The 10,921-nt window shown below is 42.3% G+C and overlaps 4 protein-coding genes across 5 annotated transcripts in view; all 4 read right to left on the reverse strand.

The window, feature by feature from the left end:
• The window catches only part of LOC134196478 (cellular tumor antigen p53-like), a 9,350-nt gene extending 3,580 nt beyond the window's left edge, over positions 1 to 5,770 (reverse strand). For both annotated transcript variants that reach the window (XM_062665619.1, XM_062665620.1), the window contains exons 1-3: positions 5,698 to 5,770; positions 5,533 to 5,578; positions 5,393 to 5,461 (exon numbers count right to left, since the gene is read on the reverse strand). In XM_062665619.1, coding sequence (XP_062521603.1) covers positions 5,393 to 5,461; positions 5,533 to 5,578; positions 5,698 to 5,738 — 156 coding nt within the window. In that variant the 5' untranslated portion in view covers positions 5,739 to 5,770. The remainder of the gene's footprint in view (positions 1 to 5,392; positions 5,462 to 5,532; positions 5,579 to 5,697) is intronic.
• LOC134196161 (trigger factor-like) lies at positions 627 to 1,059 on the reverse strand. Its single transcript, XM_062665230.1, has one exon. It carries the CDS (start codon positions 1,030 to 1,032, stop codon positions 718 to 720), a length of 315 nt encoding a protein of 104 aa, XP_062521214.1. The 5' UTR covers positions 1,033 to 1,059; the 3' UTR covers positions 627 to 717.
• A 502-nt stretch (positions 5,771 to 6,272) lies between the features above and the next one.
• On the reverse strand, positions 6,273 to 7,421 carry LOC134196748 (uncharacterized). The gene has a single exon (XM_062665968.1). The coding sequence runs from the start codon at positions 6,997 to 6,999 to the stop codon at positions 6,487 to 6,489; it is 513 nt and encodes a 170-aa protein (XP_062521952.1). The 5' UTR covers positions 7,000 to 7,421; the 3' UTR covers positions 6,273 to 6,486.
• Positions 7,422 to 8,331: 910 nt separating this feature from the next.
• On the reverse strand, positions 8,332 to 10,154 carry LOC134196860 (uncharacterized protein K02A2.6-like). The gene is made up of 2 exons (XM_062666082.1): positions 9,204 to 10,154; positions 8,332 to 9,156 (listed from the first exon to the last, which is right to left on the reverse strand). The coding sequence occupies exons 1-2, from the start codon at positions 10,152 to 10,154 to the stop codon at positions 8,332 to 8,334; spliced, it is 1,776 nt and encodes a 591-aa protein (XP_062522066.1).
• Between the last annotated feature and the right edge of the window lie 767 nt (positions 10,155 to 10,921).

Genomic DNA, 10,921 nt, shown 5'->3' on the forward strand with positions numbered 1-10,921 from the left:
TTTACTGCTTGCTTAAGACATTCTGTAGTCCCAACTCAATTTTTGGAGACTTATGTTGTTCCAGTCATTAAAGGTAAACATGGTGATGCCAGTGATCCAGACAATTACAGAGGAATAGCTGTTTCGTCAACAATATCAAAAGCACTGGAACTAATAATGCGTGACAAGTTGCATGGTATGCTGATGTCTAGTCAACAACAATTTGGTTTCAAAAAGGGTCATGGATGTTCAGATTGTTCCTTTGTTTTGAAGGAGACTGTCGACTACTACCTATCAAATGGTAACAAAGAAGTATATGTGTGTGCTCTTGATTTATCAAAAGCATATGATAAAGTTCCCTATAATTGTCTGTTTAACAAGTTACTGGATAGAGGTGCTCCTGTATATTTGTAGTACAGGCATTTTGTGCCAAATTTTGAGTCAACCTTAAACTAATTGCAACACAAACTTTTTCAAGTGTTTCCTATACAGAAAAGTGTCCTCTATAACATACTCAAAAGTCTTAAGGAATATCTGCAGGGGAAAGTGTCAAAAAGTGGTCATACGCTAACATACTTGTTGCCGATTGTACACCATCTTTATCGTATATATACCACTGTTTTTTGTGGGATTGTAAATGTGTTTGAACTTCCTGAATTTTTTTCAACTACTTACATGTAAAGGCTATAAAGTATAATAAGTAAATAACGGATTTTTGAGATGTAATAGTTACTATAGTCAATAATTATTATGTGTTAAATCAATGTTATTGTCTTCTTTTTCATCATCATCATCGTCATCATCGTCATCATCATCATCAGCATCATCATCATCGTCAGCAGCAGCAGCATCATCATCATCATCATCATCATCATCAGCATCATCATCAGCATCATCATCATCATCAACATCACCATCTTTATATGTCACCCAGTCTGAGTTTACACAGCCAGATCCTCTGCAGTTGCCACAAGCAGGGAAGCATTTCACATTGTGCTTTTTGCGTGTACACCTTAATGTACTGCAATCAGTCTGACTATTACACCTTATCATACGTAAGAGCTCATCAGGAGCTGGAGGCAAGTCAGTCTGAACTGGCTTAAGTCCTTCTTCACTCTCTCTCTCTCCACCCACATTCTACTGGCAAAAGTTCAACGTCAGAACCTTCCATTGTTGTATCTGAAAGTATACACCAAGACTGTGGTACTTTGTTGCAGCTGAAGTGGGTGGTAGAGTCTGTGGTTGAATATGAGATGTTTTGGTAGCCACCTTCTCGAAGAAACGCGTATAACGCAGTGAATCAAGTCCCTCTGCAGGTTTCCCATTGTACAAACAAACAAATGCTTGCAATCCTGCAATAATAACATCTTTGAGGAAGCTGACTGTGCATGGAACACTTTAGCTTGCTCTCCAAAGTGTATACTGGATTTGAACTTCTTAAGGGAAGTTTCTTTTCCAATGCCACACAGGTGGGAGGTTGTATCACATCCAAGGACAGCATGCAGAAGAGCATGTGAGCAGTGCTGGAACTAGTACTGGCCAGTTATCTGGCTAAATTGACCAGACAAATCAGATTTGTCCGGCTATTTGTCCAGCTAGTGACAAGGTTTGTTCCGCTACAACTATTTTTCTTCATTCTTACTTCACCTTCATTCATTAATTAACCATAAATATGAACCGCACTAAAGTGCAAACCCTCCGCTTGACTATTGCTTTCTACTGGAGTTGAGATTCGCCCTACTTCTTACTTGTTTGTTAGTAACTGTTCTGTAACTACTTAGACGGAGTCTAAGTGCATTTACCATTTAGCAGCTCGTTAGAGGCATATCAAATCATCTGGGTGTTACTAACTGAAACCAGCTGTGTTGTGCTGTCGATCCTAACAACAGTACACCTACGCGTTTCCCTTGACAGCAGTAGGGTATCAGCACATACCAGCGTACAAACGATTTGTACCCGCTGTATCGACCAACCAGGGTTGTCAAAAACCACGTGACACAATAGTACGTGATATGACAAGTAGCGCCGCGCCTTGCATGAAAGACGTCCGGCTAATTTGACCAAACAAATCAGGTTTGTCCGGCTAAATACAAATTTTGTCCGGCAAACAGCCGATTGCGGAACGTTATTTCCAGCTCTGTGTGAGTGCATGTTTCAGGACCTAGCTGTTCCTTGACAACCTGGATGTTCCACATGCGCGGATGCTTTGTGCTCTTCTTTGTCTCTGTTTGGAAAAACACTCTGTGAGAGTGCAAGCTTGAGTGATAGCACAACAAGATGAGAAGGTCTGTGTCATCACCAACTAGGATAGTGGTCGACATTGTCACAGACTCCACTGATTTTTGTATAATTAGCAAATCAGCATCCCCTGGACCATGATGCACTTTGCAGTTATTTATCTCTAGTTGATCTCCGAGCATTTTGATGAACTGCTGCTTGTTGGTCTTGTTGGCCAAAAACTTAGCCTTCCACATTGTAAGCTTCATGTTGCTGGTAAATGCTACAGTTACTCCAGCATGCCCTTTTGTTTGTCTTTTATGGGTTGTGTCTCTGTGGATTTGCCACTGTAGCCATCAAATACGACAACTGCTTCCCCACACTTTTTGAGACACACCTTGCGTACACTGAGCATATCTCTTGGTATGTTGTCCCTTGCATCCATGGGATGCGCCGAATGAGTGCACCCCCATCCAGCACATACTGGACCTCTCCAGTTATCTCAGAAATGTCTGGTGCCAATAGCTTCCAGATGGCATTTGCCAGTACTGGCTTCTGTGGCTCCCGAAGCAATAGTGATGAGTCAAAGAGGTCTGGTGGATAACTGCATAGCTCATATACCTGAAGACATCTTCAAGATTGTCAGTTGCCTTTGCAGCAATTATCATGAGTCTCTGGAAAGTTGTGGGTCAATCTGCACTGCAATGCCATCAACCTTGACTCCATTCTTCATGTCTAGAGTGATGACCTGGTCTTTCTTCTTAAATTATACTCTGCAGCAGTCCTTCCCTTCATGCTAACCAGAATTGCATTTCCAACATCTTTTGCCTTGTCAACATTGACGGTGCTGCGTGCTCTCCTGTAGAGATGCTTTCTAGACTGGTGTCAGAAGTGAAGGGGTTCATATCTCGAAGATACCTGAGAATTTTGTGGGTATCTTTTTTCCAGTCACGAGCTTGTCTAGCCTTGGTTATATCTTTGTTTTGCTCTCCTGTGTTGTAGCTAACCCCAGTCAGCCCTTGCATGGCACAGTTCACATCAACACAAGCTGGCTTGGACAACAACCATGTCAGGCGTTGCTGCTCAGTCATCCCTCGTCTTCTTGTGAGACCCCCGCTGGTCTTCAGGTTTCTCATGAGCACCTAGCTGTTCGATGATGAGATCCAAGGACAAGCCAGCCCAATAACGATCACTTCATCTCACCACATGGAGACCTTCTCGAAAACGTTGATACACATCTGGATGCTCATTGTGGAGATTCACTACAGATATATCCAAGCAGATTTTGTGTAGTGGTTATGTCCACATGCGGCCAAGTAAGGGAGCATTTCTGAAGCAGTTTGGAGATGCAATTCCCAGTTCCCAGTACACTCTGCCTGGATATACTTGCGAAGTATATATATCAACCATATGCATGTACTGCAACCAAAGTGTAGCAGTCTTAGATGACTACAGGAATTTAGTTTCTCTCTGAAGAGCATCACCGATTCTGGTTATCACACCAGACTGGCAAACTTGATCTGCACACATTGAACCTTGCATCACCTTCTCATAGAGAACAGCAGCTTCATCCAGGTCTGGATGTCTATCAGGCTTCTCATGCGATGAAGTTGTAGCTTCCAACAACTCTTCTGTTTCCACTTTTCTAGATTCTGGGTTATCTGAACTTCCGGGTAAAGTCACATTAAATGTTTTGGCTAGCACCAAGGCACCAAGAACTGCATCAACAATAAGATACAATATGATACAATCTTCAGACACCTCTAACGCGTCCATTGCCACGTTGACAAATCTAAAATTCCCGGGTATACGGGAACTTGATGCCGGCTACTATCTGTAATTTCGGTCATGGTCTGAAAAAGTGAGTAATGGAGAAGCAAAAAGGTAGACTGTTTCAGAGGGATAATCGTAACCTTGCCAGAGCGGTTTCTACATGAGAACACGACGATAATCTGAAAACGACGCGTTTTCGAACACGTTCTAGTCTAATCGCCGATGGAGAAGCCTTGAACAAGTCTCGAGTGAAGTATTTGTTCTTCACTATGGTGTTTCTACAGTACCCAATGTGATATCCGTGTTTCCGTGTTGCAAATTGTTCAAGGTCAAACCATATAATGCCTGTACTATTGGTTAAATTTCTTGCCAAGTGCTATTCATGTCAAAACATGAAAGTTAAGTGGAACAACCACTGTTCTTCACATTTTGGCGTTGGAAAAGGAGTACGACAAGGGAGCGTTTTGTCTCCATCTCTGTTCAAGCTCTATATAGATGATCTTTTGACACAGCTTAGCTTTTCTGGTCTAGGAGCTAGAATAGCAGATCTATACCTCGGGTGCTTGACTTACGCAGACGACATAACACTAGTGTCTCCAAATGTTGCTGGACTACAACAAATGTTAGATATATGTACTACGTATGCAAATGAGCATCATCTGATAACAACACCAAAAAGAGTGTGGTGATTATATTCAAGCAGAGACGATGGAAACACTCTAGTGAATTAGATGTCTTTCTCAATAACAATAGATTATCAAACGAGGAAATAACACATTTGGGCGTTGTCATGAATGATTGCTGTATGGTACAGAGCTCATTGGAGGCTAGAAAAGGAAAATTTTATGCTGCTGTGAATGGTGTCATTAGCCGACTTGGTGGAAGTTGTTCAAAGATAGTGTATAGATGACGATCGTGGAAATCAACTATTTCCAGTTCTTGCATATGGAAGTCATTTGTGGAATTTTGAACGAAGTGTAGTAGAGACGTCTGTTAACACAGCATATCGAAAAGGTATTCGTCGTAAGCTTGGTATGAGACAAAGAGATTCTATAGTGGAAAGAATTCCAGGATTTGTTGAGGCATCTCTTAAGATGAAAATACTACAGACTAAATTCCTTAAACGGGCCACAAATTCAAGAAATGAACTTGTGAGAGGACTGGCATTGCTAATAGTTAGACATAGTTATCCTGGATATGGATTGGATATGGTAGATGGTAATATTTTATGTGTACGTTAAGTGATTTGTGTGTTAGTTATGTCATTTGTCTACATGTGCGTGTGCTTTGTTACCCCTATGAGGGAACTACACCAGATGTGGTGTGATAAAAATAAATTATAATTATTGTATAGCCTATTAATATCAATATATTTCTTAATCTAAGCAAAATCTTATTGTGTGTATTAAAACGTAGTACTTACCTGTGAAGATAAAGTGTCATACATGTATACATCGAGGTTGGTTCCAACTGTCTGTGGTAGATCGGTAAACTGCGAACAAAAAAATCAACATTCTTTCTTCACGCATTTGTGCGCATGCTCGATGCTGAACTACCACTTGCCTCTTGTTCGTTGAATAGGGTGCTATCTGTAGTACCGTCGTCGACACTGCAACACAAAAGAATTTGGTTTTTAGCTAATCAACAACAGGCAGAACAAAAAAACGGTGAATAGAAAGGCTTTGCGCTCCACAAAAAGAGACACCCATCTCTCCGTTGCAATCGTACGTTAAATAAGTCCAGGCAGCTTCGTAATTAGGCGTACTCATGACTGCATGCACACACACCGAAAATTGAGATCCCGGATTAGTATAAAGCCCGTATGCATTAACGTTTACCATAATTGATTCCTAAAAAGGTATGCTAGTACTTACTTATAAGCGTTACCAAACAGCACGACAGCGCAAGAGAGTCTGGTACATGTACAAGGCTACTGGGGAGTCCCAGAGCCGCTAGAGACAAAATCTGTACTACAGTACGGCCGCGCAAGAGGGCCTGGGTACGAGGCTACTTGGCGCAAGCGCAGGCAGCCCCTCCTCCTTTTTGCTCTCAAGTCGAAAAGGGGAGAGCTGGCTACACATGAGGGCCATGGCCGCATGCATGGGTAAGAGGTTTACTAGCTGGACATGATGCAACAAGTTGTCTTGCAGATCTCTCTAGTAGATCTGACGGGCGAATTCTGAAATGATCTCTATGTACCAGGAGCATACCCATTCAAATTACGGTGTCCGTGTGACAATTACTGTTCTAGCATAGCTACATGTTGTAGCATAGGACTCAAAGATTGGTAAGAATAAATGTAATTGAACACAAGAGACACAACAAAGATAACTTGTATCCGTTAGCCGGCTATCCAAATGACTGAGCTGCCCCACCTATGAAACCCCGGATGCCACATCATCTCCCTCCTTTCTACACAAAACACAAAATTTACCACAGCACTATGATTATATCAGTTCTATAGCCTCTCTACACTGTCCACTCTCCATATCTTGTAGGTGGTATTCCCTTTGTAATTCACTGACTCCTTCTTGGCTGCTCTACTCCTGTGGCAACTTCAGGTGCACTCGACTCGTCTTCAGTACCATCGTCTAATGACTCAGGCTCTGTGTCACCGCTAAATTGATCCTCTCGTTTGTTGTCTCTATTGCTACCTGCGACGTCTCTAGGCTCTAGATCTGGTTCATCTTGTAGTAGCTGCTGGGTTGGTAGTTGATTTGACTGTGGGTGCAGTCTCAGGTGATCCACGTGAACCTTTTGTCTTACTCCCGTGTCTGTATACTGTACTTGATAATACCTCTCCCCCAAAACTTGTACTACTTTAGCGTTACTCCACTTTGGCATCTTTGCGTGACGTACCAACACCATATCATATGGTCTAATTGCATTTCTCTCGCTCGCTGTTTGGTCGTGACCTCTCTTTTGTTTTGCTTGAGCCTTTTTCACCGTTTCCTTCAAAGTCTTGGTCAACACTGAGGACTTTTGTGGCGGCTTTAGTAAATCCAGTTGACATCGCAGATCTCTATTCATCAGGAGCCTTGCTGGAGAAACATTTGTAGTGCTATGGCTGGTATTTCTGTAGACTGACAAAAAATCTGTCACTACCTCTTTCAAACTTGCCTTTCCGCTCTCCACGCCTTTCTTGATTGCCCCTTTCAACGTTTTAACAAAACGTTCCGCTTGCCCCTTGCTTTGGGGATGGTAGGAAGGTACTAAGGTATGACGAATACCCTGTTTCTTACAGAAAGTTCTGAATTCTGACGACACGAATTGGGGCCCATTATTTGACACGATTTGCTTTGGAATACCAAACCTTGCGAAGATGCGACGAAGTTGAGTAATGGTTGGCTCGCTGAAGTCGCTCCCTCATGTAGCTGTATTACCTCAGGCCATTTTGAGAACGCATCGATCACAACAAACCACATTTTTTGCAAAATAGTCCGGCAAAATCAATGTGAATTCTTGCCCAAGGGCACTCAGGAAACTCCCATGAATATAAGGGTACTTCTGGTGGTCTATCAGCATGCACAGCACAATTTTCACAATTTCGGGCCATAGTCTCTATATCTCTGTCGATACCTGGCCACCATATGAACCTCCGTGCAAGTTTCTTCATCCTCTCCATACCAACGCGTGCTTTGTGCAATTCTGATAGTAACTGCTCCCTTATTGCTTTGGAACCACTATTCTAGGCTCTTCTGCATGTTTTAGTATGCATCCGTCACACACTGACAACTGATGCTGGCATGCAACAAAATCCAAAAGAGCTTTGCTCTTAACTGTTGAAGGCCAGCCGTCATTGATGAATTTCATAACTTGTTGAAGAGTGCGATCCTGCTTTGTATATCTTTGTAGTTGATCAAAAAGAATTGGTCCATTTTGATGAATTGAGATTCCATTGCGACTATATATCTTTCTGACTGATCTTCGTATTCATTTGTCTGTTCAAAATCCTCGTCATGTCCAACTGGGGGACGGGATAGACAGTCTGCATTCCCATGTTCAACTGATCGCCGGTATTGAATTTCTTAGTCATACTGTGATAACTGGAGTGCCCAGCGAGCAAGTCGCCCACTTGTTCGGGTAGGAGTTGTCAGTTTGGTAGGATCAAAAACTGTCAGTAATGGTCGATGGTCAGTTCTGAGAGCAAACTTTCTACCCAGTAGGAAATGTCGAAATTTTCTAGTCCCAAATATTATGGATAACGCCTCCAATTCTATCTGAGAATAATTTCGTTCAGCTTTTGTCAAAGACTTTGACGCGTACGCCACTGGATGCTCTTTCCCTTCTGTCACTTGGAACAAACATACTCCTAAGCCTTTTTCGCTTGCGTCACAGGCTAGTCCCACGGGAAGAGACATATCATATTTTGCCAGTATTGGTAGAGATGTTAACTCTTGTTTTCATCCTTTGAAAAGCACTTTCTTGCGTTGATGACCAGTTCCATTTTGTATCTTTCTTCAGCAGTTGATTTAGAGGTAGAGTATGGCTAGACATATGTGGAAAGAATTTCCCAAAATAATTAACCATGCCTAAGAATGATCGTAACTCTGACTGGTCTTTAAGTGCTGTCATCAATTGTATTGCCTTAACTCTTTCATTTGATACTCTGATTCCTGAGCTGTCAATTATATGTCCCAGATATTGCACAGATGGTTGACAGAACGAGCATTTGTCTCTTCTAATACGGAAACCATGTTGCTGTAACTTTTGAAATACTTGGGACAAATTCTGCATGTGTTCTTGTTTATCTTTTCCTGAGATAAGAATATCATCCATATAGATGCAAATTCCTCTCACGCCTTCCAAGACTTTGGCTATTGTTTTCTGGAAAATGGCAGGCGCTGAACTGATTCCAAACGGTAATCGTCTATATTTGAACAGTCCTTTGTGCGTGTTAATCACCTGCCACTTTTGACTTTCCTCGTCCACCCGTAACTGGTTGTAAGCATCCTTCAGATCAATCTTGGAGAACATCTTACTCCCAGCTAGGGAACTAAACATCTCTGTTGGTATAGGGATTGGATATTGATCAACTACCATAATCCGATTGAGGGGTTTAAATTCACCGCATATCCTGATATCACCGTTCGGTTTAACAATGTTCACTGTTGGAAAAGTACATAGAGCGATGTTAACTGGTTCTAATACACTGTTTTTCACGTTCCTTTCCAATTCCTTCTCGATCTGTGCCCGAAGATACATATATATAGGAGGTCGCCGGAATGGAAAACCTTCAAATCCGTCTCTGGTCGCACAGAGATGCCCACAATCTCACTGCAGCAACCCAGTTCATCTGTAAATAATTCTGAGAACTGCTGTAATAGTTTCTCCATTGGTGCTGCAATCTCACTTGATTCTGTCAACATTACACCACCATGGTTTCCCATAACTTTAAGATAGTCTACGCACACTGTCGCACTCCCAACCTTTTTCACCCAATCCATTCCCAGCAGGTTTGAGCCTTTTCCTTGTCTCACGTAGAATTGAATAGGTGCAAGGTTGTTGCAAAATCTAACCTGACCTGTCATCATGCCCTTAAATCTCATGATTCGACCTGAAGCATTTCGTAGCTGCTCCCTCTCCTTACTCAACTTGGGCTGTCCCAGTTTATTCCACGCTATCTCATCCATCAGGGAAACGTCCGCTCCTGTATCAACTCTAAAAGTTAAGAAACAGTCATCCACTCGTACCTTCACCTCAAGTTTCCTTAATGTATCACGAACAGTTTCTGCACAGTAAACATTCTTTGTGACAGAGTCAATGCAATAACTTGGTTCTTCATCCTCCTGAGACGAGCTTCCTTCTAAATCTACCTTCTGGGAGTTTCGAGCTTGTTGTACCTTCTTTGTTCTCTGAATTACATCTCCTGGTTTAGCAACTTTGCCACGCCTAAATCCCAATGATTTTTCTTGGTTCTTCGCCGTCTTCTTCGTACATTCCCATTGGTAGTGTCCTTCTTCTCCGCATTGAAAACAGACAAACCCTCGTCCGGCCTGGTGACGTTTAGTGTAAGGTTTGCCTCCCTTCACAGATTTTCTTCCTTGTAGATGACAAACTTTCCCTCGTGATTCTGTCCTTGCCTCACGTGTTGCCATGACACTATTTCTTGCTCCTTCCAACGTCTTAGCTAGAAGAATCACTTTATCCAATGGTTGCGTCAGTAAGTCTTCTTTCTCATACATCTTTTGTATAATAGAGTCATCTTTAAGTCCTGCAACAAAAATGTCTCTCAATCAGTCTTCGTATTCTCCTGCCTTGAATGAACAAGTCGTTGCGATTCGTTTCAATCCTTTGGCGTACTCCTGTACAGCCTCTTCTTCCCGTTGAATTCGCCGATGTAATTTCACTCGTTCTACAATTGCATTGCACTTACGCTGGTAGAACATCTGAGTCTTCTCAACAAGTTGTTCGACGTTGAAGTCTGTGATTTCCTTTGGCAGTACCGCGTTCTCCAGACGCATACGTATACCTTCATCTAGACATTTCAGAAATAAACTTCTGTGAGTGTCTTCCGTGATATTGTAATCTGTAACAGCTAAGTCCAGGTAGAACTTGAACGAATTGGTATTCCAACTCTTGAAACGCCGACACGAATCCTGACTCGCGTCTTCCTTGAACGTATCAATTGACCTGGCAAGTCTTTCAAATCCTTGAATCCAAGAACCGGTTTCGAAGCCATCTGTTTGCAGCGCCAATTGTAGCATAGGACTCAAAGATTGGTAAGAATAAATGTAATTGAACACAAGAGACACAAGAAAGATAGCATGTATCCGTTAGTCGGCTATCCAAATGACTGAGCTGCCCCGCCTATGAAACCCTGGATGCCACATATGTTAGACCCGTCACTGCGAACTGGCTTACTAGAGTTCGTCCAGAAATTTCGCGTGCCGTGGAAAACTCATGAAGCTATCTAAAAAAATTGAGCAGTGGGACGTCCCTAGAAGCAATT

This window comes from Corticium candelabrum, chromosome 21, assembly GCF_963422355.1.
Source record: "Corticium candelabrum chromosome 21, ooCorCand1.1, whole genome shotgun sequence".
Classification (NCBI taxonomy): domain Eukaryota; kingdom Metazoa; phylum Porifera; class Homoscleromorpha; order Homosclerophorida; family Plakinidae; genus Corticium; species Corticium candelabrum.

What these genes read in the sequence shown, in the direction of transcription:
- LOC134196860 (XM_062666082.1), bottom strand. Translation starts at nt 10,154, where the DNA reads ATGTATGAGAAAGAAGACTTACTGACGCAACCATTGGATAAAGTGATT. An exon ending in GACCAGAGACGGATTTGAAG is followed by an intron (nt 9,157 to 9,203) that starts GTTTTCCATTCC and finishes CTTCGGGCACAG; the next exon opens with ATCGAGAAGGAATTGGAAAG.
- LOC134196161 (XM_062665230.1), bottom strand. Translation starts at nt 1,032, where the DNA reads ATGATAAGGTGTAATAGTCAGACTGATTGCAGTACATTAAGGTGTACA.
- LOC134196748 (XM_062665968.1), bottom strand. Translation starts at nt 6,999, where the DNA reads ATGAATAGAGATCTGCGATGTCAACTGGATTTACTAAAGCCGCCACAA.